Source organism: Aplysia californica, unplaced genomic scaffold, assembly GCF_000002075.1.
Source record: "Aplysia californica isolate F4 #8 unplaced genomic scaffold, AplCal3.0 scaffold00438, whole genome shotgun sequence".
Taxonomy (NCBI): Eukaryota; Metazoa; Mollusca; class Gastropoda; order Aplysiida; family Aplysiidae; genus Aplysia; species Aplysia californica.
The window spans coordinates 348094-374871 of NW_004797708.1; the positions used below are offsets into that span (position 1 = coordinate 348094).

Here is a 26778-nt window from a genome sequence, read left to right on the forward strand (position 1 = left end):
CACACACACACACACACACATGCTCACTCACTCACTCACTCACTTAATTTAGTCTGCATCCCCTTCACAAAGTCAATGTATGTTAAAAAAAAAAAACTGCCAGAAAAATAACCTTTAACTTTAATTGTTTTATGTCTTTGTGACAGGGAAATCTACAAAGGCTACAAGAAACCCTTGGAGTTGAGAGATGTTGTAGACATGCCTCATTACATGCACAGCACTAACATAGTGCCGCAGTTCTTGAGTACGTGGAAGAAAGAGCTTGTTCACACCCAGCTAAAAAACAGGTAATGAACGTAGATATAGTGAAAATTGTCTGAGAAGGCCACCCATTTGTTTTGTTGAACTCAATTCAGACATAAACATGCTTGAGTTGAAATGCGTTTTTATCCCAGTTGCAACTGTATAATGGCTGAATTGTTTGCTTTTTGGTTTGTTTGGGTTTTTTGTTGTGTGTGTGTATTATATTGTCCTTTTAGTATTAGTCCGATGTTTCGCAGCCAAGTTTTGACCCAGTGTTGAGGAAAAATTGGTTGTCTTGGACTGGTGGATGTCTTGGATAATGTTGTCATTATAGAAAAGAATATACACAAGGTTGGAAGTTGGAAGTGATTGTTGCAGGTGATTGTCTTGGACAAGTGGTCATTAAAGCATGTTTGACTATATTTGAATTAATACAGCTGTACTGCTGAAGTCGTATTGCTTTTTTACCAGACATAGATGTTTCCAGCTCTCGTGGTCAAGTGGTTAAAATAGGTCCCGGGTTCAAATCTGATAGCAACAGAAAAATTTTCTCCTCTCTAAAATATTCTCCTTTCACATTCTTTCCTGCCTGCTCTCTAACAGTGTTCTGTCGTCTGCTTTCGTCTCCACTTTCTGTATCGACCCCCTGACCTCCTTTTCCACCTCCTGTGGGCTCGTGACTCTTTGTGCAGCATTTTTACTGTTACTCGTTTTCTTCTTCTTACTGCTGTCTTTCATCCACACCCCTGATCTTAGGGTAGGTAAGATCTAACACCTAGCCTTATCAGATAAGGGCGAAAAATCTCAGAGGTCACATGTGCAAGTTGCGCACATTAAAGATCTGTTGTTGGCCCAAAATTGATAAGAGTAGGCTTCGGCTGCCACGCAATCAAAATTCAAAATTTCCTACCAACTGAAAATATTTAATGTGTCCTGCGGGCTCATATGACCTGATGCAGTTGTGAGCGCCATAAAACGCTTTTAAAAAAAAGATGTTTCCTGGCTTACTGTACCAGCATCTGTGGTGTAGTGGTTAATCTGTGTGCCATTGCTCTCAAAAGATGTCAGTTCACTCCCAATGTGAGTATCTCTGTTCGTCTGCAAGTATGCTGAATCCCACTAAGCTCGGTAAGCTCGGCTGACCCTGACTGACATGATGGAAAAAGGCTTGCCTTCTAAAGGATCTAAATTGTGTCGCAAATATCTCAACTTTTATTCAAGATAGATAAGTAAACTTTTTATCAAAAGTAAAACAAATGAATAAGCTGGAATATGATACAAATGACCTCCAAATGCCAATTGTTGAGCGTCCGATTCAACCACGTCATGATACAATTTTATTTTTGTGTTTTCAGGCATTTGGATCCCAGACCAAATGGGTGTCTTAATGCAGACTTAAGGGAAGGAAGCTCTGCTGAAGTTGATGATGATGAGCAGACGCCGCTGTTGTCTGCCTCTGTTGGCTTTGTACAGCAAGCAAGGAGAAAACCCAAAAAGGCGTCACTGTACAAAGTTTTGTTGAAGATCTTCTGGCTTCCTTATTTAAAGGTCCAGTTCATTGGAATAATGGCAGACTGCCTTGTCTTCGTGAACACTCTACTCCTGAAGTAAGTTTATAACACTTTTACTTTCATAAGGGCTTGAGGTGGAGTGGAGAAGGAGTTGGATACATATTGTCGGTGCTCACTTAAGTTTTGTATCCTGTTGCGATTCTTTTCGTTTTTGGTCTTGGAATTGAATGTTTAGTCTTTGTGTTTAGTTTTTGCCTGTGATGGTGTATAGTTCTTAATCAATTTTATTTGATGTTGATGTTGTTTACAACCCCCCCCCCCAGGGCGGTGCCACTGACTGAAGTGTCTTTAGGCCATTCCCAAAGGGGGGACGTTTCTCGTTCGTGCACAATAGAATTGTAAATGGGCTGATTCATCATTGTCATGCTCATAACTGTGCCTGATGTACAACAGGGAACTGCTGCTTTTTCTTTCCTAATCCTTACTATTGTCATTTTTCCTCTACTACTTTTGTATGTTTATCACACTCTTGTGACCCACTATTTCCGGGTTTCCTTGATAGTCAAAGCAAACTTTGTGCTGTTGAAGCTAGAAAGGTGAGCAGAGTAAGCCTGATTCCCTGTAAGGACTTCTCTGTTGACATCCACCCCTTGGCGCTCATATGACCTTATGCAGTTGGGAGCGTCGTAAAACTTCTACTAAATCTAAAAAAGAAGTTGTTTACATTACATTTGAATATGTCAGTAATCTTCTTTAAAAACGTACGTTTTTGTTTTACCTTTCATTTGATTTTATATTCCATTTTTTGTTGTTGTTTTTTGTTTGTCATGATTGTTTTGTGTGTGTAGGATAGAATCAACAATGTATTTCTATGTTTATCGTTTGTTAGGGAATGGTTAGAGAAAAGGTAAGTAATTACTTGCATATAGAACAGTCACTCAAGAAAATGAAGAATAGGTTTGGTGACTATATATTGAACAAGTTTGTTTTTGTTGTTGTATTTTTACAGTGAAATCATCCTGTACGTTGAGCACAAGAAGGATTACCCACAGTGGCAAGGCTTTATTATTGCCTTCTCCTTCTTGGTTGTGACACTGCTGAACTCCATGATGATCAACCACAAAGTCTACAAAACCTGGAATATTGGAATTAAAATTAAAACTATGCTGATGGCTGCAGTTTATAAAAAGGTACTGCCATGAGTCTGAAATAGTTTGGGAATTACTAGTTGGATATGTATTGTGTTGTTTTATGCTGTTTTTGTCACTATATTGAAAACCATTATTTGTTTTTTAATTGTAAGGGAGTTTTGAAATATAGAGCAGACTTCTTAAACAGCAAGGGGCCTTTGTCTAAATGTGTTGTTTCTTTTTGGTGACATTTGACTCACTACAGTCCTGCTGACAAGATAAAATTGCTCTTTCTGCCTACATTGCCTACACCTGGAGCCTTTAGAGATGAACTGTTTCAGCAGCCATACAGTTATGGAAATGTTGCCTTATGTGGCAATGTCTCTTTAGTGAGATAGTGAAGAATACCAATGCGTAGCATGTTTTATCTTAGAAATCGCCATGTCTATTGCGGTTTCTTTTTGTTTTTCTCATTTGTCTTAAATTTCTTCTTGTCTACACCACAAGTTACTAATTATGTCCTCATATATCAAATCTTCCGTCACTTCTGAACATGTTGGTGGGTAATACAAGCTTGTAATTTGATACCTGTATTTTTAGTGATGCTAACGTATATTTATTTTCAAATAAACTTTCTGCAACAAAATAGTGAATAGAACTATGACGTAAAGAGTTATTTGAATGTATGGTTTGAGTAGGCTACCTTTCTTTCTTTAATTCTATTGTGCAAGGACATTTCATCTGTGTTTTGATTATGTGTGTCCATATTGTTCCTCAGGCATTGACAATGAATGCAGAGTCCAGGAGGAAATTCACAGTGGGCACAATCGTGAACCTGATGTCTGTGGACTGCGCCAAGTTTCAGGACTTGTTGATGTCTGCGTGGGTGGTGTTTTCCTTCCCCGTGTCTATGTCCATAAGTTTCTATTTGCTCCACGACGCTCTTGGTCTTGCTTTCATTACAGGTCTGTGGAAATTGTTTCCTTTGGTTAGCAATGTTCTAGGTATTGTTTTTACATTTGACCGTTTTTTATAGGTATTGTTTTTGCATTTGACGGTTGTTTTATAGGTGTTGTTTTTACTTTTTACAGTTGTTTTATATAATTAACTTTGTCAAAGAATGTAATAAGCCAATCTTATTTTGTTTAAATCATTTCATTGAGCTAGCCTAGCAGTAGGTTAATCTCAGTATGAATGATATCAATTTTTTTCCCTTTTTCTTTGTCTTAAAAAGAGAAATGATATACATAATTTGTGTTTCTTGCACAGTGGAGCCTCATTACATGTTTATTCAACTTTCACATTTTCTTTGAGGTCTTGAGCTTAGATTATGCTTCTTTCTCTCTGGAAAGGAGATTTTGTTCAAATTGGGACAGGAGGGGGTTTGATGACAAAAAAAGTTAGTTTAAAATATTGGATCCTCTATTATTAAAAACAATTTTCTTACCCACAGGTATAGTTATCCTGGTTCTTTTCATACCAGTGATCACAAAGATTTCCTCTCTGATTAAGAAAGCTCAAGCAGAACAACTGAAAATCAAGGACAAAAGGATTAAACTCACAAATGAAGTTCTCAATGGCATCAAGGTAATTGTTACTGATATAGAGGCAAACATGAATCTTTCCTTTCTTCCTCAAAGGGATGAGACTGGTGAAAATCCAATCCAAGGGTGAAATTTGCTGCCTTTACTTTACCACCTTTTTGTTCCCACATGGAACCTGGAGAAGAGTCACAGACAATGATGTACCGAAAAGTGGGAAGATGTGGAAAACTATCAAGAAGCTAGCCTTGGATAGGGAACCATGGAAAATTTGTTCATGACCCATACCCTGATGCAGGGTAAGAAAGGCAGTGATGATGATGATTACCTTTTTGTTCACATCCTAATGAGTTTGACTAGTTCTGCATCTAAAAATATGAGAATCTAATCTAGTTTTTTGTTTACACATTGGTTACTTGGTTGCTGAGTATTTAGATTTAAATCGTCCTCCAGAAATGTAACCTTGATAGTCTTGTACTTGTTTGTTTAAGCCCTTTTCTCCTCAGATGTCTTTAATTTCCTATCTGATGCATTCACAATGAACCTTTTTTTCTTCACTTTATAAGAGTAGAGCAGTTCTAATGTGGTTAAGATGCCCCCTTAGCTCAGTTGGCTGGACAAAGAAACGGATGACACCGGTTTTTCCCCCAGGGCAGTGTTACTGACTGAACTGTCTTTAGCCATTCCAAAAGGGGGAACATGTTCTTATGCACAGTAAAATTGTAAATGGGCTGATTCATCTATGTCATGCTCATAACTGTGCCTGAACTGCAACAGGGAACTGCTGCGTTTTCTTTCCTAATCCTTACTATCGTCATTTTTCCTCTACTTCTTTTGTAAGTTTGTCACACTCTTGTGACCCATTATTTCCGGGGTGCCTTGATAGTCGAAGCAGACTTTGTGCTGTTGAAGCTAGAGAGGTGAGCAGAGTAAGCCTTATTCCCTGTTTGGATTTCTCTTTTGACATCCACCCCTTGGCGCTCATATGACCTTATGCAGTTGCGAGCGCTGTAAAAACTCTACTAAAACTAAGAAACTGACTCTGGTTTGAATCCCAACAGTATCCCACTAAGTCTTGTTTGACCCTCATAGGCAGGGTTGGAGCAGTTTACCTCCTTAAACATCTAAACTAAGTGTTTGGGATTTGATACATTTTCAATCTGAGGTTTCAGTTTGAATTCTTATTATTTTGGATTTGTTTATGCATTGTAGGTGCTGAAGCTGTATGCATGGGAACCTTCATTCGATGAGCAAGTTCGAAACACTCGGGGACTTGAACTTGTACAGTTGAGGAAGGCAGCCCTGTACATATCTTTCGCCACATTGTCGTGGTTCATTTCTCCAGTTATGGTAAGTTTGTTTGCCCCCTCACCTCCTTCGCCCCATCCTCTGGGCTCCTGACTCTTTCCGCAGTCTTTCTACTGCTACTCCTTGGCTCCTTTTTACTGCTGTCTTTCATCCACACCCCTAATCTTATGATAGGAAAAATCTACATCTAGCCTTCTTCGATAAGGGCGCAAAGTCTCTGAAGACTCGTATGCAAGTTGTGCCCGTTTATGATCCCTTGGCAGTACAGAACCAGTAAGAGTAGGCCTTGGCTGCCACCAGGGCAAAATTCAAAATTTCCTACCAACTGAAAATGTTTAATGTGTCCTGCACGCTCATATGACCTTAAGCAGTTTCGAGCGCCGTAAAACACTTACCAAAAAAAAGGATTTAAATGCCTATGGAGGCAGAAAATATAGCAATCATGAATGTATGTCTTGTCTTTTGTTGAGTAAAAAGTATTGATACGCAAGTGACAAAAAAAAAATTGGAATTTGAATCCCTTTTAGATCTAGGTCTTCTTCACTGCCAAACAGTTTAAGATCTATTTATTGCTTTTATCGTCAGATGTGCTTCTCTTTATTAAAAAAACTTGATTCCTTTCAGTAGGTGGTTGGCGGTTGCTCTGGTGTGAGTTTTTTTTCTTTTTTCCCTCTACAACATATCTCATTCTTATCTCTCCTCCTTTTTTGGGTTTGTTTATTTTTTTGTTTGTTACTCTCTCGTAACACCTCTAATCTTTTGCACTTATATGACCAAGTTGTGTTGCAAGTGCCATAAAATGCTTACTAAAACATAAAACACTCCTTTTCTGAAACTAAAACTGGTTCTTATCAGGTGACAGTGTTGACTTACTTTCTTGTCAGGTGACAGTGTTGACTTACTTTCTTGTCAGGTGACAGTGTTGACTTTCTTGTCAGGTGACAGTGTTGACTTTCTTGTCAGGTGACAGTGTTGACTTACTTTCTTGTCAGGTGACAGTGTTGACTGTCTTGTCAGGTGACAGTGTTGACTTACTTTCTTGTCAGGTGACAGTGTTGACTGTCTTGTCAGGTGACAGTGTTGACTGTCTTGTCAGGTGACAGTGTTGACTTACTTTCTTGTCAGGTGACAGTGTTGACTTACTTTCTTGTCAGATGACAGCGTTGACTTACTTTCTTGTCAGGTGACAGTGTTGACTTACTTTCTTGTCAGGTGACAGCGTTGACTTACTTTCTTGTCAGGTGACAGTGTTGACTTACTTTCTTGTCAGGTGACAGTGTTGACTGTCTTGTCAGGTGATAGTGTTGACTTACTTTCTTGTCAGGTGACAGTGTTGACTTACTTTCTTGTCAGGTGACAGTGTTGACTTTCCTCACCTACATCCTCATCTCCCCGGAGAACGCTCTCACGCCAGCCAAAGCTTTTGTAGCCATGAACATCTTCAACTACATCCGAGTTCCCATCAATGTCTTGCCAATGCTGGTCACTCAAGTTGCCCAGGTGAGGATTACAGAAAATGTCCATGTCCAATGCCGAAACGTTTGTATTACTTTGTCATATATTCATACAAGTAGGGAAAGTAGTGCTTTGACGTCAGTTAGCTGCCTTTCAAGTATTTTTGTTGGGTGGCCCAGTTTTTGATCAGCAATTTCATTTTTGATATTGTACTTAATTTTTAGTTTATATCAGTCGTCTTGACTGTTTTTAAAGGCTATAAAATGCAGGAGAAGGTTATTAACTCTTTTCTTTCTCTATAAAGAGAATTAATACCAATGTCAATGTCTGGTAGTGTGTTCAATGCAGACAAAAGAGTGCATTCTCCATATATCCTGATCAACTTTCAATTGTGAAAATATATTTGAGATTTGCATCATTTCACCGTACTGACCACTATTTTTGTTAAAATATAGAAGTCCACGTCGGATGAAAAGAAAGTGCTGATTATCTGATGAAGTAGCCACTCCAGAAATAAGATTTTATAGAACCTTTAAGCTGTTTGATTGATTCTACTATTTGTATTACCCCTATAATCTATTTTATTGTTGTTTTGGGGACATTTGTACTTTGATAATAATTTTAAATGTTTTTATTGACTAATTAAACTATTGGTTTATTTTGTATTTCAAGGTACACGTGTCAGGCAAACGTCTTTGTGATTTTTTCTGTGGAGAGGATCTTGAAGAGACGGACAGGGAGGGAGCTGATGAAGGTAACATTTGTGTTACCACACACTGGAATCAGGTGCTCGCCAATTTTTAGGCATTTGAAGTTATTGGTATCATCTGTGGGTTCGGAGATGGCTGATTAAGCCTATCCGAGCTCTGAAGGTTCACCAGTGTTGTGGTCATGGGTAGTCGGCTGTTGGACTTGTTGAGGCAGGTCTAGACTTGCGCGCGTTGCGTTTTTCTTTGGCTTCAGCGATGCACTTGGCTTTTGCTGCTTTGGCTCCGTTCGTTAGATTGCAGTGCCAAGCGGGACGATCTAGGGCCAGCGTTTCCCTCGAGTCGTTCAGGGTTCCAAGTTCCCTTAGTGAGACTTTGAAAAGGAATGAAGTCATGACTTGCGCTTGACTTGGATTACAGTGAGGGAGAGTTACGCAGGTCGTCAGCCTCACTCTCTCGTCCTGACCCATCTGTAGCCAGTGACAGGACATAGTCGGGACGACTGGGGAAAGGTCAGGATGCAGTAGATGGTCAGCAGTGTCTTTTGTGCTTCACTGTGCTCTATGTTGCGCTCCACAATGCTTTGCTGGGTCCGCTTATCCACCTGTTGAACCAAACTTTTCTAGTATAGCATATGTGATTGCCTGAATGTCCTCAACGTACTTTCATGACATGGCTATCATTTTCATTGTTTGCCCTTACCGCTCACACCTTTTTTCCGTCGTTGTTCCCAGCAGAATTTTGAATTTTATAAATGGCAAATTGTAAAGTGAAATTGATACTATTTAAAATTTTTATGTTAACTAGAAAAATTGTTTTAGATCGAAAATATATATATATTTACACTGATTTTTTAACATTTTAAGATTTAACTACTGACCCAAGCCAGCCGTACAGCGAACTGTTGTGAACAAGACCAACTTGTGTTTCGCGCGCTCATATAACCTTATGCAGTTCCGAGCGCCGTAAAACCCTATACTACTACTACTACTACTACACCTTTTTTTTTCCTTTCCATTTTTTTATGACAGAGCATCCTGTGGTCATGAGAGGAGCTACGTTTACATGGGACAAGACATTACCTCCAACGTTGAAGAAGTAAAATAAATTTGTTGTAAATGTGTCTGTGTGTTTGTGTGTGTGTGAATGTATGTGTGTGTGTGTGTTTGTTTGTGTGTGTGTGTGTCTGTGCATCTTAGTCTGTATGGGTGTGTGTGTGTGTGTGCGTGTCTTAGTCTGTGTGTGTATGTACATCTTAATGTATGTGTGTGTGCATCTTACTCTGTGTGTGTGCGTGTGTGTGTGCATGTGCGTGGGGGATGCGTGTGTGTGTGTGTGTGTGTGTGTGTGTGTGTGTGTGTGTGTGTGTGTGTGTGTGTGTGTGTGTGTGTGTGTGTGTGTGGTGCACGCACATACATAGAGAGAGAGAGTATCTCTCTTATACTGTCAGTTAACTTACTAGATTTCAGTGCTTTTTAATACTACGCCCATTCCTTGAAAAAGCATCTTTTAAGCTAGTGGTAGGAGGGCACCACAGGTCCTGCCTCTCTACTTTCCCTCTGTTGTTTCTGTGTGTCTGTCTTACTTTTGTCCGAGCACCAAATGACTATGTGGGTGGTTGGCAGGTGCTCTGATGTGGTTTGCTCCTTCTTTCCTATCAAACATCTATCGTCCTGATCTTCTCCCCCCCCCCCCCCTGGGCAGTGCCACTAACTGTAGTGTCTTTAGGCCATTCCCAAAGGGGGGATATTTCTCGTTCAAGCACAGTAGAATTGTAAATGGGCTGATTCATCATGTCCTGCTCATAACTGTGCCTGATCTACAACAGGGAGCTGCTGCTTTTTCTTTCCTAATCCTTACTATCGTCATTTTCCTCTACATTTTTTGTATGTTTGTCATACTCTTGTGACCTGTTATTTCCGGGGTGCCTTGATAGTCGAAGCAGACTTTGTGTTGTTAAAGCTAGAGAGGCGAGCAGAGTAAGTCTGATTCCCTGTAAAGACTTCTCTGTTGACACCCTCCCCTTGGCGCTCATATGACCTTATGCAGTTGCGAGCGCCGTAAAACCCTCTATTAAAACTAAAAAAACGGATCTCTCCTCCTTCTTTTTTATGTTTGTTACTCTCTTGTAACACCTCTAATCTTTGGCACTTTTAAGACTTTATTATGTTGCGAGTGGCGTAAAACTATTACTTAACCTAAAAAAAATGACTATTTTTAAAAAATATGCTTCATTTTACTCAAAAAGTGTCTTCTCTCTGTGGGCATGTCTTGTTTCAGTTTGACGCTGGAAATACCAAAAGGTAAACTAGTGGCGGTTGTAGGCCAAGTGGGCTCCGGGAAATCTTCTCTGGTTTCTGCCCTTCTGGGTGAGATGCAGAAAGAAAGGGGACAGCTTTCAGTGAAGGTATGTTATCGTTAAATTGTGCGTGCATAGCAGTGGGTGGTTGGCGGGTGCTCTGGTGTGGTTTGCTTCTTCTTTCCTACCAAACGTCTATCGTCTTTATCTCCCCTCCTTCTTTTGTTCTTGTTTTTGTTACTCTCTTGTAACACCTCTAATCTTCTGCACTTATATGACCTTATTGTGTTGCAAGTGCTGTAAAACTCTTAATAAAACTAAAAAACATGCATAGCCGCTAACCATTTTGTAATACAAATGTTTTCTGTGAATTGTTCACACCAACCGGTTCATTAAAAGATATATTTTATATATGCTTTAGAGGTTTTGAGTACAGATGTCCAATTTATATCGGAAAGAAATGTATTCTCTCTTTTCTTGTGTTGGTCTTCGTGGACTTCCGATGGTGAAGGAAAATTATGATGGGTGGTTGGCGGGTGCTCTGGTGTGGTTTGCTCCTTCTTTGCTATCCCGCATTTATCATCCTTATCTCTCCTCCTTTTTTTTTTGTATGTTACTCTCTTGTAACACCTCTAATCTTCGGCACATATGATCTTATTGTGTTGCAAGTGCCGTAAAACTCTTACTAAAACTTAAGAAAAATTATGAACTGTCAAAACTGGAGTTATGAATAATAATGAGAACAAAGCTCCTAGGTAAATTGGAGAGATCTTCTCCAGCAGAATTTATAGAATGTAGAAAAGTGTGTGAAAGGTTTGTGTGAGCTAAATCACTTTGACTTCTCTTGTTTATGACAGGGGTCACCAAACTTTGGCCCACGGACAAGAACCGGCTTGTGAGGCCAGTTTGTCTGGCTCGCCACAGTGCCACCATGCAAAATTTTTTAAAAATATGTGGAAGAGATGATTGTTTTTCATATATCTGAGATGAATGTAAGTCCTGTATTTGTTTGTTAGGGTTCTGTAGCGTATGTGGCTCAACAAGCATGGATCCAGAACATGACCCTGAGAGACAACATTCTTTTTGAGAAGGCCATGACCACCGACCGCTACTACCAGATCGTTGATGCTTGTGCTCTGAGGCCGGATATTGAGCTCCTTCCTGCTGGTGAAATGACAGAAATCGGTGAGAAGGTAAGGAAGTTCAGTCATTGTTCATTGTTTCAGGAAGCAACATCCCTGCACCCCGGACATGTCCATTGATGCTCCGTTGCTCTCTCCAAAATGTTGCCGAGGGTCTTTCCACTGATTGTGCCAGCAGAGATGCCAACCAGTTCGATTTTACGTATTTTAGTACGATTTTTTGCCAAAAATACGCGAATACGACTTTTCATGAAAAAATACGTATCCTGGAATGCGAAAAATACGAGATCCAGTTTGGGCGAGTAAACCTAATTATCTCAAGTCCCCTCTTTTGTGAAAATTGTATCAGTATCGCGGAACTGGAATATTTGAAAACCAAGTCAGATAAGGTCAGTAAGTTCATTTTTGCCTGTCGGGATTGTGATATTATATTCGTTTAGCTTTTCCTCCTCCGAGAGTACATTTCACTATCACGCGAACAGGCAGCTATGGCGGCAGACAGAAGTGTATGTGACACCGAGGCTTGATCGGGAAAACCTAGATGTACTTTCGCTTTCGTTACCACCGAGAAATTTGCCAGCGGTAGACTAATAATGCAACTTATTTGTGACATGCAGGTTATGCAGTGTAAACCGTGCTGTGTTGCCGTGCAAATAAAATTTCTCGAACTGTCTCTGTGCTGTCACTTGTAGGAAAAAAAGATAAGAAAATACAAGCGTCGTCCGATTTTTAGATTGTCGGGCTCGCCATCGTGACCGGTCAATGAACCTGCGTGCATTCGCATCACATATAAATGCGGCATCGTGTGAGCAAAGACTGCGTTTGATGGGAGTAACGGCGTTGCCAAGTATAGGACTACGGGAGGGGATTATTGATTTTTAAAAAATACACTGGGGGGGGGGGGGTGTGAAGAATTTTGATTAGAGCTCTCTGTAAAGCGCGCGTTGGTGCAGGCCGTGTGCGGAATCGGGACCCTTCATACTTTGCAAGTCTGTGTAATTGAAATAAAATGTTCGCGTGCCATTTGATGGGTGATAGTAAATTATACCTACAGTGTATGTTGTAGCTTTCTACTCAAGACGGGCAGATTTTCAGTGTCACTGCATCTTGTCCTCCCACAGTTGTTACAACTCTCACAGTGCATGGGTCTACTTTAGCCATTCAAGTTATTGCTCTTCTCTGAGTTTGAGCAATAATTTTAGTCTGTCAGTTCATAATATGAATCATGACACCCAGACTGGTTCTTGATAGTCGAAATTCTTGTTCTAGGCCCTTCCGAATGCTCAAAACAGGATTCAATTTTTATAATAATAATGAGAGGAAAATATTATTATAAAAGACTGAAATACTTAAGTCAAACAAGACCCCAGTACGACACTGAACACTGACATGTTGTTGACTGGATACACGTTTATTGTACGCGTGTGTGCTCCTTTTTCGAGCTGGTGAGCTAGTAAATTTTTTTCAGGAAAAATTGCTGGACACCCTGAACATTTAACCTGTAGGTCGGTCGGTCGTGGAGAATACACATTTTCCCCTGAAAATACATATTTTCAAATTTCCCAATACTCATTACGGTTTTCTGTGGTTGGCATCTCTGTGCCAGTGCACATCTGGTTGAACGTTCTTCTGTTCTTTCCTGCAGGGATGCCAGATTTTCCGCTTCCTTTTTGCATTCCCAAAATATCGTCCTCTCCACGGCAGTACTGGCCTCTGCCTCCCTATCTTCCTCCTCAATCAGCTGGCGAGAGAGACATTTCAGGATCTCAACCCTATCTGGTAGAACCGTGTTGTCAACTGAGGTGGCCTCACCTGCCAGTCTGTGGGCTTTTTCATTTCCCCTAACACCTAAATGAGGCAAGACACTTAAATGTGTTGTTTGTGTAGTTTGTTGTTATATTAAGTAAATTTTTCCTCCACGATGTGCCACCTTGGTGCACTTTGTACATGCTGTCATTGTGTGTGTGGTTGGTTGGAGGGCACCACTGGCAGGTCCAACTGTTTTTACTGTCTCTTCGTTCTTCTGTCTCTTCTGCTTTTTCTTTTTCTGTGCTGTACCTGACGGCTGTTAGTGTTCCTGTGCCACTCTTTACTCAAATGCACATGCTTAACATGGGTGATTGATGGGTGCTCAGGTGTGGTGTGCTCCTTCTTTCCTATCAAACATCTATTGTCCTTATCTCTCCTCCTCCATTAGTTGTATATTACTCCACCCCCTGGAGCGATGCTACTGACTGAAGTGTCTTTAGCCCATTCTCAAAGGGGGGACATTTCTCGTTCTAATGCACAGTAGAATTGTAAATGGGCTGATCCAACATCATGCTCATAACTGTGCCTGAACTACAATAGGGAACTGCTGCTTTTTCTTTCCTAATCCTTACTATCGTCATTTTCCTCTACTTCTTTTGTATGTTTGTCACACTCTTGTGACCCGCTATTTCCGGGGTGCCTTGATAGTCGAAGCAGACTTTGTGCTGTTGAAGCTAGAGAGATGAGCAGAGTAAGGCTGATTCCCTGTAAGGACTTCTCAGTTGACATCCACCCCTTTGCACTCATATGACCTTATGCAGTTGCGAGCAAGGTAAAAGCTCTACTAAAACGAACAAAACAAAAGTATATTACTCTCTCATAACCCCTCTAATCTTCGGCACTTAAAGTATTTGTGTTGCAAGTGCTGTAAAACTCTTACTAAAACTAAACCATGCATAACCCCATTATGTGGAATGGTGCACCCACAGGGCATCAACTTGTCTGGTGGTCAGAAACAGCGTGTCAGTCTGGCACGCGCCGCGTACAGCGACGCTGACCTCTATCTCCTGGATGACCCACTCAGCGCCGTAGACGCACATGTGGGTAGACACATTTTTGAGCAAGTTTTGGGACCAAACGGACTTCTAGGCAAAAAGGTTAGTGCATGTACATCTGGAGGTAATATTACAACTTTTATTGTTTTTGGAGGTAACCAGTGATGGCCGTGTTGAGTTATCGTTGGGATAATTAAATGTCGCACAGTGTATTGAAATCTTGCCATTTAAAACTAACGATTTAGGGGACTTGACCTTTTTTATGGACTTAACAATGAAAAACTTCTGCTAAGGTTTAGGCAATGCTCTGAGAAATTGTGTCTTCTAGGTTAAATTAGGCATTTCCTTTTCTTTGCTTTGTTTTCTACTGTCACCTCTTCAAGACACTTTGCTTTTATATGTATGTGTGTCATCAAATTGTTTTAATTCTAGTCTGAAATCCTTTCGTTCAGACGTCAGATGACCTGGACTTTACTTGCATTACTCATGATTCTGACGCGTTTTATGACCTTCTTTCAGATTTCTTCATCACTTAGGGAACATTCTTTCCCTGCGTACTTCTCTGGTGCAAATTTACACCTTAAATGTTTAATGTTGACTCTTCTAAGTTGTGCCAGCAAGCAGTTGAAAAAGAACTATTCAATTTTCTCCATGCTTTCCTCAGACCAGAATACTTGTCACTCATGGCATACACTGGCTCCCCCTAACTGACCATATCATAGTCATGGATCAGGGGCGGATCACCGAGTCTGGCAGTTACCAACAGCTCATGAATCACGACGGGCCGTTTGCAGAATTTGTGAAGACTTACTTGGTGGAGCATGCAGATGATGAAATCAATGATGAAGAAGGTAGTGATCTTGGAAAAACTCTCTCATCCCAAATAGTTTCCTTTTATGTCTGCTTGCCTTGTATTAAGCATTTTTTTTCACTCATTTTGCTTCATTGCCGCAGCAAATGGGCTCTGGAAGTAGGGAAGGGCGGGAGAGGAGAGTGAGAGGAGGTGGGAAAGAATGGCCTTCCAAAAGAAAGTGAAAATTGATTAAAAGATTGTGCCTGAGAAACCTTTGCGAAGAATGTGAGCATCGCGACATGAAATGCGTAAACAAAATACTTGTACTCATAATGGATAGTCATCAGATCATTTCGGCAATATTCTCTTTTTAAAATGATGAAGAATTCCTGAGATATTGTGCACTAAAATATTTCTGTCGAACCTGCTAGAACAGCTACTATCCGGAGATAATCACCTGTGCAAACGACCTCTGCCTGCTACCCCCTTGCATCTTTTCTACATTTTAACCCTTCCAGCCCCAGCCTTTTTATGTCCCAGCCAATACAGCAGTATTTCAGAAAAAGAGGCAGACTTACTAAAAAGTAACGCAGCATCTTTGTTATGAAACTTAGATAATAACATATGTTTAAAGGTACATTAAAAAATTTTCTGAAAATTTAAGTTTAATTAGGTTTGCTAATTTTGAAAAAAGCGCAAATCTGGTACCCCGGAAACTGAGAATATACCCTCTTGGGATGGTGGGAGGTACAAGTGCTGCTGAAAATATACGTGCATGGGGCTGAAAGGGTTAATGGCACTATCCAAGATGACTTCTTGTCTAAAACAACAACTTTTCTACTCGATGACTGTCATAGGCAATTTTGAATACTGTGAAAGAGCTATTGACATTTCACATATTTTATCCCACTTATAAATTTTGTTTTCAAAATGTTTTTCTGTTTTTGTTTTTCTCCCCCACAGTTGGAAAACTCACAGATCAGATCATTGCACAGGTGGGCACTGTTATATCGGAAGAACTGCCGGACGATACCAAAAAAAAACTGCTCAGAACTAGGTATACCGATTTCTTTTGTCTTTGTATTTATCCTTTGTTGTATGTGAGGCGTGCTGACAAAATGAGTTACTTCTCGCAATCCACAAATGGAGATATTGGCCAAAAATCAACATTAGGGTCAAATTTGTAACTTTTTTATTTGATGCCATTTTCTTTAACTAGAACCTGTCTTTTATTATTTCATACTTATAAATTGTAAAAACTTCACCTATAAGTGTGATGTATCTATTTCCTAAAGGCTTGAATCCGAGAAGTAACCCATTTTTGTCAGCATGCTTCACATATCTTTGTTGTGAAGAGATTGCTGGAGAGTGGTGACAGTTTAAAAGTTTATGATAACTTAACCTGCACCAGAAGGCAGAGCTGTGCTGTTGCCAGAAGCTTTATTTTGTGATTCGCTCCGAAGATTTAAATAAAAGCTACCTTTTGGAATATTTATCTTGTAATGCATATTTTGGTAGCTTTGAGACTCAATGATAATAATAACAGGCTATTTATATAGCACATGTCCTTACAGGAAAGTAGACAATAGGTGATTAAGATTTTGTTATTACCCCAACAGAGCCTTTAACATTCTGACACGTTCTCAATTTCCTGGAAAACATCCAGCGCAAGCTGCCATTTATTTAAGAAGCACTCGAACACCTAACATGCTGACAAGATCTTTCACTGTCTCAACCAGCTGTTCCATTCTCACCTGAGTGAAGTGAGGAAATCTTGTGTAAAGTTTGTTTAAAAAATACACCATTTTGGGCTTAGAGCAAAATCTGTAGGGTGATCTTAATAGTGTAAGTACGTCAGTCTATTCACTGGACTACCAACTCTATATTTTGCCATATGTAGTTGATTAGAGGCGCTGATTTTCCAGATTAATATGGAAACCAAATTTCTAGCATTGTCTCGATTTTGCCCAATTTCAGGGAGGGAATATTGATAATAGTCTTCATACAATATATATTACACAATGTAATCTGTAAATTTTGAATACCTGCGCACACAAATATTTTTGGGGGGTAGCCAATTGGCATCTCTGATAATGCTTTCTTTGTGCGTGTTTCCTCCATGATCAGGTCACATCACAGTCAGTCATCAGCGACTGGAAGTGAAAAGTCCATGACAGATAAAGAGGGAGAAGGGAGTGCACGAGGAAAAAGCGAGAACAAGTCGCAGACTGCCTCTACTTCACAAGGTCAAGACAGACTGATTGAAGAGGAAACTTCAGAAACTGGCAAGGTAATTTCTCCGTTGATTCACTTATGTTGGCAGAGATGGAACTTATTTTTTAGGTAACGACCCATTATTGAGGAGAAAAGGGGCTGTCTTAGACAAGTGAACATCTTGGACAGTGTCTTGATATTTTTTTTTTGAAAAGGAAGCGAAGAAATTTGAAGTGACTGTCAGTTTTCAACTATGTGTAATTAAATTATATCATTGTGCTATTTCCTAAATGTTGGCACTGAGTTTTTTTCACAGATAAAAAATAAAAATTAAGCTTGTTTTAGCTGTGACTTCTTAATTTTTTGGCCATGACATCTTGACATAGGTCAAGGTCTCCTTTGGATACTGCATCAGCTATAATTTAGGTCTTGCTGAACATTGTAAAGGATATCTCAGAAGTCCGTGTCAGTAACCTCTCGCGTCCGCATCAGTTGAAGACAAGCACCTGTATAAACAACCACTCCCGACTTCCGTCCTCACTTTCAAAAAATGTGTAATGACACTGTCCAAGACATCTATGTAAGACAACCACTTTTCACCTCGACATTGGGTGGCCACCTTGGAAAATTCCAACTGTATTTGTGTCTGCTCATTCTTCTTGAACAATTATTCAGGATGTCTAAAAAAAGAGGACCCACTTTTACATGACATTTTTCGAACTTGGTGTTTGATTTTTGTTTTCCTGTTGACAGATGTAATGTGGCTGAATTCTATTTCCTCAAAGTTTCATTGAAATTGGTGGAAAAAATGACCAAGTTATTGCCCTTTAAATGGATCCTTTTTTTTAAAAGCGGTACCTCATGAATTTGATTTTTCTCCTCTTCCAATCTCCCCCCTCCCCAAACTCCTAAAGATCCGAGGTGCAGTGCTGATGGCAGTTATCCGAGCATTTGGAGTTGTTTCTGCTGCCCTGGTTCCTCTGTGCCTGGTGGCATACCAAGGTCTGAACGTTGGCACAGGCATCTGGTTGTCGCAGTGGACGGACGATCCTTTTCTGCGCAACGAGAGCAACTCCCACATGCACACATATAGGTCCAAAACGTATTTTTATCTCGGAGTCTATTCTGCACTCAATGGACTTCAAGGTACAGTTTGCTCAATGTGTTTGCATTTGTCCAGTGAATAGTATTTACTAGCAGGCTTTTGCCCCATTAAAAATTGTAACAATTGATTCAAAGGAACTAATGCTACACTGCTTCTTACTGACTGAAATAAGATTCTTAGAAAATTTCATGTAAGATATGCTAAACAGACAAACCTTCCTCCCCTCTGCCATCTTATATCTTCTGAAAGCTTAGATATGAGAGAAAAATGTTAACAAAAAGTAGTTGGTTTTTTTCCTTGCATGAAGTGCGTATTTACAATTCATGGCCTATTCAGACTTTTTAATGCCTTAAATCTTGGAAAACATTTCCCTTTTTTGTTTCTCTATCTTGCAGTATTTGGGAACGGAGCCTTCATCCTGATTGTGTTTTTGCACTTTGTGCATGCCTCCAGGCATCTTCACAACCACATGTTGACCAACATACTTCATCAAGCTATGGCATTCTTTGACACAACACCTGTTGGTAGAATTCTCAACAGGTGAGTTGGCCAGGGAGTGGAGGGTATCTTTATATATTATTATTACATATGAAACATGGCATTATGGGCATAAATGTATGGGATCCTTGATCTGCATTGAGTGCTATCTGAGTTAATTTAGTTGGGCTGGAAGTTACTATACTATGGTCATGTGTTTAGTCTTTATCTCCTTTTTTTTTCATTGATGATGATGAATATTTTAATCGATGTAGAAGTGGTCTGTGAGGTTCAAAAGAAGAAGAACCCCAAGAGTAGCAGCGATCATCTTTTTTTTTTTCCTTGTTTGTCTTTGTACTACCTCATTTTGGGCCAATATAGCTGAAACTGACCCTAAATTTACCTGAAATGGGAAGGTTGAGGTAGGCAGCCTTGTGTTCCATAAACCTCATGGCAGATTTTCCCGTGGTTTTCCCGATGACGCTGACTATTCCTTTACCCTCTCAACAGATTTTCCTGATATCGCTGACTGTATTCCTTTTCCCTCCTGACAGGTTTTCCCGAGACATGGACATCATCGACACTCTGTTCCCCCACCTGGTGAGGATCACGCTGCACAACATTTTCCAGCTGATGGCCATTGTGGTGGTCATCTCCTACAGTACCCCAATTTTTCTGGCTGTGGCTGTGCCCATCTTTCTGCTCTATGTGGTTCTGCAGGTAAACAAGGGTGGGAGGAGGGAGGCAATTGGGAAGATTTTTTCATGGCTAGATGATTTGTTCAGACTCCGTTTCGTGGGATTGTGTGTTTTGCACCGTCCCGCCTTCGTCCCCAGAATTTAGATCATTATTGGGGTAGGTTGTTTCTATCTTTCTTTCTCTCTCTCTCTCTCTCTCTCTCTCTCTCTCTCTCTCTCTCTCTCTCTCTCTCTCTCTCTCTCTCTCTTTCTCTCTCTCTCTCTCTCTCTCTCTCTCTCTCTCTCTCTCTCTCTCTCTCCCTCTCTCTCTCTCTCTCTCTCTCTCTCTCTCTCTCTCCCTCTCTCTCTCTCTCTCTCTCTCTCTCTCTCTCTCTCACACACACATCCCCTCCCTCTCTCTCTTTCACACATACATACATACATATATATAGTTTTGAACCCCCTGAAATCCTTGTAGAAGATATAGATCTTTCACCTACCACATTTCACTTCTTTTGTCTAGGTGGCTGAGACTGAGGTTAGAAATGCTGGGCAGTATTGTTGTGCTTTCTGCCGCGCTCTTTGCAATCCTTATTGGTGATGTCTCTGGCGGGACTGTTGGGCTAGCCATAACCTATGCTCTTCAGGTAATTTGGGACAAGATTGTTTTGGGGTTTCTTTTTCTACTTACCAAAACTGGAGCTGATATTATTGGGTGACTGTAAGTGTAATTTATACATCTTCAATACTTTTGGCTCCCTCGCATGTTTGAAATTGTTGTTAAAAATGTTCTGATTTAAAATACTATTTTTTTATGATCAAGAATATGTAATGAGTTTAAATTTCTCTACAAGTGTGATTTTTCCCCCCACCCTCTTTTCCATTCACTGTTTTTTTTCCTACAGATTACTGGCGCTCTCAACATGATTGTACTTAACGGTACATTGCTTGAGTCGAACTTTGTGAGTGTGGAGCGTATTGTGGAGTATTCCAATCTGCCACAAGAGGTGAGCCTAGCAATGTGCAGAAAATTTGAGGGAAATTGAAGCTGTAGGAAAGGTGCACACACCTTAGAGCAGACACCAAGTTTGTTTTGTTTTTTCTGGATTTTGATGAAAATTTTCAATTAACTAGCTGCTATTGAAATTTTTGTGTGTACTTTTTGATGTGTTAAAATTCTTCCATGTTCACGTTTTTTAGACCTCTAGATTCTCATAAGCAACCTTTGTATTAAAAATCTTTTCACCTTGATTGTCATAATGTGTGGACTAAAGAGATTTAGAATTATGGTAGTCAAGAAATGGTGAATTGAAAAATTTTAAGGGTTATAATTGTGATTTGCTCTGATGTGTATCTTTTGAGACCCTAATAAAGTTGGTAGCTGATGACACTCCTGAAAGTAATGTTTTGTTACTTAAGGAATGGAAAGATGAGAAATAGATAGTTAAAGAGGATAAGACATATATAGTGAATAGCATCTAAAACTGGTGGTTCTGTGATTTTTCCTTCCATCTCGGGGTAGGAGATAAAGCAGTGGCTGTAGGTGCAATGCCACAAACAAAAACCCAACTCCATCACAGAGAGATTGTAAGAAAAATGAATGGGTATGTTGGTGTCTGTTGTATTATATTGGGGAGTTGTTTGAGGAGATCAAGAAGAGAAAGACGCTATTAAAAGCATAGTTGCTGTGTGTTGCTGAAATACAAAAATTATAATATAATAATAATAATTCTAATAGTAGTAATAATACCAATTGGAAGCTAGATTCCCCCCCCCCCCCCCCCCCTCCCAGAGCAACCAAGTCCTCTCATCCGAGAGATGGGGGCAGGGAAAGGCATGGCAGATCCCAGAGGGTTAATGTTGTCAACAAGCAAGAAGCAAATGGTCTCTGCACCTTCTCTGCAGTCATAGGGCTCTCCAATAAGTGCATGCTTAATACATGTATGAAGCTGGGTATTCCCTACGTAAAGTCACATCCAGTACAGTGCTGACAATGAACCTCTGCTTTCCACCCCACCAATACCCGTCCCAACTCCAGGTCAAAGAAAGGTTGTCGATGGAGAGAGGAGAAAAGAAAAGTTAATAAATGTAATAAAGTAAAACAATAAAAACAATAAAAGCACTAAATAGAAAGAGTAAGAAACATAGTAAAGTAATATGTCTCTTTTTTGGGCCACCCCTTGACCCATTAGCTTCCTCTTTTTCTTTTCCTATTCGAAGAGTACTAATCCCCCCCACCACGAAGAGGTGGGTCAATTTGGGGGGGACATAGATAGTTAAAGAGGAGAAAAAATTAGTAGTATCACTGTAATCGAAATGTATTGAAATGTACATTGTCATGTAATAGACTGTGCTGTAAAGGATATGAATTGGTAACATCAGCTCAAGATTTCATAGGAAGTTAAAAGGGTTTTTTTGCCCAAGCATTTACCGTCAAAATTTAAAAAAATTTTGGTAAGTGTTTTATGGCGCTCGCAAATGCATAAGGTTATATGAGCGCGCGGGACACATTATACTTTTTCAGTTGGTAGGAAATTTTGGATTTTGCAAGGGTGGCAGCCTAATCCTACTCTTATCGATTATAGACCCCCTTGGGATCTTTAATGTTCGCAACTTGCTCACGGGCCCTCCGAGATTTTTCGCCCTTGTCCGAGAAGGCTAGGTGTAGATCTTTCCTACCGAAGATCAGAGGTGTGGCTGAAAGACAGCAGTAAGGAGGAGCCAAGGAGTAGCAGTAGAAAGGCTGCAGAAAGAGTTACGAGCCCAGAGGAGGGGGCAACGGAGATGAGGGGGTGGGGGCAGAAAGAGGAGACGAAAGCAGACGACAGAACATTGCTAGAGAGCAGGAAATGAGGTGAATGGAGACAATTTTAGAGAAGAAAATTTTTCGGTCGCTACCTGGATTCGAACCCGGGACCTTTGAATGAGAGGCCAACACCTTAACCTCTAGGCCAGGAGAGCCCCCACTGTCAACATAGTCCAAGACGGCAACCCATTGTCGTGGAGAAAAATGGTTGTCTTAGACAGGTGGATTTCTTGAATTTGAACAGTGTCGCTCTAATTTTAAAGAAATACAAGGTGGGAAGTGGTTGTTTGTACTGATAATTGTCTTGAACGGGTGGCTGTTAGAACAGGTTCGACTGTCTCTTTAAAAAAATCTATGAATTAAACGCCGTCCCTTCGACAGCCAGACTGGATTCTGCCACACCGACGACCTCAAGAAGGATGGCCTCCGTCGGGACGTATCGAGTTTGACGGGTACAGCACCAAGTACAGGCCTCATCTCGACCTCGTGCTCAGGAATCTCACGTTTAAAGTTGAAGGCGGGGAAAAGGTTTGTGTTCTCTCCCCTTTCTTGTTCAATCCCTTGGAGAGTTGAATTTTTTTTTTTTTTTTTACAGTTTTGTCGCGACTTAGTTGCACGACACCTGCATGCAAAGTAGTCCAGTTAACTCTTTTTATCCTAGCCGTACCCCCACAGACTCAGTACCAGTCCTGGGGTCGCCGCGCCGTTGGAGTCGGAAGTCAGTGCATATAGTTCAAAGTATATATTTCTTACATTTACTCTAAAGTTTTAAGGAAATTTGGCAGTTACATTAGAAATTGAATGTAGTTTTTGTAAATGTATGTGGTTAGGAAATACATCAATAGCACAATGTAGATTTTGAGGTGTATTCCATCCTCGAACTTGACCCTGATTGCCGCGCCCACGACGTCCCATTGGATTTTATAGATCTAGATCTAGCCCTACCCATCGAGCACGAATTCTAGTACTGACCCCTTCACCATGATCTGAATCGCTATTAGATGAGTCTAAGTCCTGTTTCTTATCATCCACAACGGAATTTACGGCACTTATTTCAGAGTCACTTTCATCAAAGAAGTATCATTCCCCCTCACAACCCAGCGCCACTTCAAAAAGTACTTCGTCGGTCGTGAATGTTCGTTTTCAAGACATCTTTCAAGCTTCTACTCCCATCAAAAACAAAGAAACCACTGTTCATTAGAAAATTAAAATATTCAGACAGAGCTAGCATCGCCGTATTTGCGTATTTCGGTAATTAAAAGCAGAACTAGCTTCTTTGACGTGACCGTATCGCTGTTCCGAGAATACTCGTAGCCCAGACTGGTCCTCGTTACGAGTATACTCGTAGCCCGGATAAAAAGAGTTAAACTTATGTTGTTTTATTGTTAATGTGCACATGTGTCTATAAGGCGCTTGTAAAATAAACGTTGATTTATCTGTACTTAGTTCACAACCGATGTTCTGTCAAGTCTCTACAGTTTGAAAAATGGTGTTACTGATTACACCTGACATTTTTATTTGAACAGATGCATTTTTTGACTCTTTCGAAACTAAATCTTGACTGCCTGAGGGTTTTCAATCGTTCCTTTTTTCACTTCTCCTCACGTATCGGTTGGGGAAACTGGGCATATTTTGAAATCATTGTTTGCGGAAAGGCATCTTTGTTACAGCTGATCAAGTCGATCAACTCTCACTGGCACAGTCATTTACAAGCACAAATTCTGCCTTGCATGGCATGACCTAGGGCGCTGAATATTATCAAGGAAAACATGACACATTCATGCATAGGTGTTGTTTTTTTTACAAGATTTGTTTGGATTAATATGTTTAAGTACTGCCAGTACTTCTGTCTTAGGAGACATTTCATCAAATTAACTTGTTCAGCAGGCATACCCTTTAACTCAGTTGGTATTTTGTCGGGCTATTGTTGGATGACTTTAGTTTGAATCCACACTGAGGTATTTTTAAATTGGGAGTTGTCTGGGGAGCATTCAAGGCTCTCCACCTTCTTGGGTCAGTCCTGTCAGAGACGGAAGTAAAGTTTGGCCGTCCTGCCTCTTAACTAACCTTACAGTGTTGAAAGGGAATGAATGTTCCACGGTAATGTAATAGTTTGCTCATCAATGTCTGAATGTCCATGCAGAGGAAAATTTTCTTAGCAAAATAGAAGAAATAAGGATTTAAATTCCTTGTGGTGTGGGGTATAACCAATGATAATAAATAAATAAATAAATAGATAAGTTAATTAACTGATTGATTAACAAATATATGAATAAATAGATGAACAGTATAATCCCTGCTTGACAGCAAGTTCTATCACCTGACCTGGCAGAGCTAAACAGTATAATGATCAACTATCTGCTTGTGAGTAAACAATCTCTCCATGCCTCTTTTAGGTTGGGATCGTGGGCCGCACAGGAGCTGGCAAGTCCTCTCTCTCTATGGGACTTTTCCGAGTGCTGGAAGCTTTCCAAGGCCGCATTATCATAGACGGAGTGGACATCAGCTCTCTCGGGCTCCATGATGTTCGCTCAAGTCTCACCATTCTTCCTCAGGTAAGATTCCACTGTTTGGTGAGGTATGAAACATAACTATTGTTTCCCCATATAGCCTGAACTATTTTCCCCAATGTTCATCAGATTTTTTTTTTTAACCTGAAGCCTAGAGAGGCGAGCAGAATAAGACTGATTCCCCGTTTAGACTTCTCTGTTGACATCTACCCCTTAGGGCTCTTTTGCAATTGCGAGCGATGTAAAACCTTACTAAGATTAAAGATAGATAAATAAATTATTATTCATCTCATTCTACTGATCTGGGCATGCTAGCTCTTCACCTTTCAGCTGCCAAGGTGCCTTAGAGGTGCTCAGTGGGCTATTAACTCTTTTTCCTCATCAGAGATTTTTGAGGCAACATAGATGGCAATGTTTTCAGTCCCACCTTCCCTTGTTTTAGTAAGGTTTCACAGGGCTCGCAACTGCATCAGGTCATATGAGCGCCGAGGGGTGGATGTCAACTAAGAAGTCCAAACAGGGAATCAGGCTTACTCTGTACGCCTCTCTAGCCTCAACAGCACAAAGTCTGTTTCGACTATCAAGGCACCCTGGAAATAGCAGTTCACAAGAAAGTGACAAACATACAAATGAAGTAGAAGAAAGATGACGATAGTAATGATGAGGAAAGAAAAAGCGGCAGTTCCCCCTATGTTGTTCCGCGACAGTATGAGCATGACATTGATAAATCAGCCCATTTACAATTCTACTGTGCATAAGAACATGTTAATATCCACTCTTTGGGAATGGCCTAAAGACACGTCAGTCAGTGGCACTGCCGTGGGGAGGTCCTCCTACCCTGTAATGAAAGTCCCAAACAACTTGAGAAAAAATACCTGAGTGATCATCCAATCAAGTTCCTTCTTTTTATATAGTAACTTAGACTGTGTATTTTATTCTTCTTTGCTTTTCTAAAAGTGAACTGTGAGTGGTTGGTGGGTGCTCTAGTGCAGTTCGCTCATCCTTTCCCATCAAGTGTCAATCATCCTTTATCTCCTCTTTTTGTTTTCTTTGAATGTTACTCTCTTGTAACACCTCTAATCTTCAGCTGTGTGTGGTTGGCGGATGCTCTGGTGTGGTTTTCTCCTTCTTTCCTATCAGACATCTATTGTCCTTAACTCTCTTCCTTCTTTTTTGTGTTTGTTACTCTCTTGCAACACTTCTAATCTTCTGCACTTATCTGACTTATTTGTATTGCAAATGCCGTAAAACTCTTAATAAAACTTTTTTTAAATCTAAAAGTGAATTGAAACCGATGTCCTCATGGATGTGTACGTTTTGCAAATGACTCAGGACCCTGTGCTGTTCTCTGGAACCCTGAGAATGAACTTGGATCCGTTTATGCGGCACAGTGATGCAGAGGTTTGGAAAGCCCTGGAGAATGCGCATCTCAAAGTCTTTGTGACGAGTCTGCCAGAGAGACTTCTCCATGTCTGTGAAGAGGGTGGTCAGAATTTGAGGTATTTGTCACACACTTCAAGTTTCACTTTGGGGGGGGGGGGGATGGGTTTATTTTTTACATGCAACCATCATTGCAGAAAAATTTTGTGGTTGCATCTGTAAGTTTGATTTAATGCATGTTCAAAACTACATCATTTTGAATGTGAAAAATTCCTTATTCAGGTGTGCTTTCGGGTAAAGCAAGAAAAACCTAATACGCTGAGAGAAGGCCACCAAGCCCTGAGTCCATTTGGATGTCTCTGACGTTATACTGCTTTGAAGGTTTTTGAATTTATATGGAAGATGATGTCAGTTTGGAAGACTTTAAATATTCTACATTGTATTGAAAGACGCACATAATTTGTTCTGACCAAAGAACTTCAGGACCTATTGTCTTTCTAATGAGTTACTTGAAAAATTTAAGGTTTTACACTCTCTTGAAAATTTAACAAATAGGAGAGAGGCTACCTGTATATGATGGCGTCAGTTGCCTAGTGGTTAGGCTCTCGGACTCGCAACCGTAAGGTCGTGGGTTCGAATCCCGTCAGGGGCCTGACGTCGTGTCCTTGGGAAAGGC

At 40.3% G+C, this 26778-nt stretch overlaps 2 protein-coding genes across 2 annotated transcripts in view; both read left to right on the forward strand.

The window, feature by feature from the left end:
- The window catches only part of LOC101858207 (canalicular multispecific organic anion transporter 2), a gene marked incomplete in the record, with an annotated part of 29982 nt that extends 10394 nt beyond the window's left edge, over positions 1-19588 (forward strand). The window contains 18 exon segments of the mRNA XM_013086129.2: positions 147-287; positions 1599-1850; positions 2764-2944; positions 3663-3849; positions 4338-4471; positions 5638-5775; positions 7087-7233; positions 7861-7942; positions 8927-8993; positions 10176-10302; positions 11211-11387; positions 14075-14242; positions 14805-14991; positions 15897-15990; positions 17061-17223; positions 18062-18293; positions 18648-18792; positions 19284-19588. Of these exon segments, the coding sequence (XP_012941583.2) occupies positions 147-287; positions 1599-1850; positions 2764-2944; positions 3663-3849; positions 4338-4471; positions 5638-5775; positions 7087-7233; positions 7861-7942; positions 8927-8993; positions 10176-10302; positions 11211-11387; positions 14075-14242; positions 14805-14991; positions 15897-15990; positions 17061-17223; positions 18062-18293; positions 18648-18792; positions 19284-19572 (2911 nt within the window).
- Positions 19589-19930: 342 nt separating this feature from the next.
- Positions 19931-26778, forward strand: part of LOC118478243 (multidrug resistance-associated protein 1-like) — a gene marked incomplete at its 5' end in the record, with an annotated part of 10781 nt that continues 3933 nt past the window's right edge. Inside the window, 5 exons of the mRNA XM_035971443.1 lie at positions 19931-20053; positions 20312-20413; positions 22594-22740; positions 24609-24767; positions 26055-26221. Coding sequence (XP_035827336.1) covers positions 19931-20053; positions 20312-20413; positions 22594-22740; positions 24609-24767; positions 26055-26221 — 698 coding nt within the window. The remainder of the gene's footprint in view (positions 20054-20311; positions 20414-22593; positions 22741-24608; positions 24768-26054; positions 26222-26778) is intronic.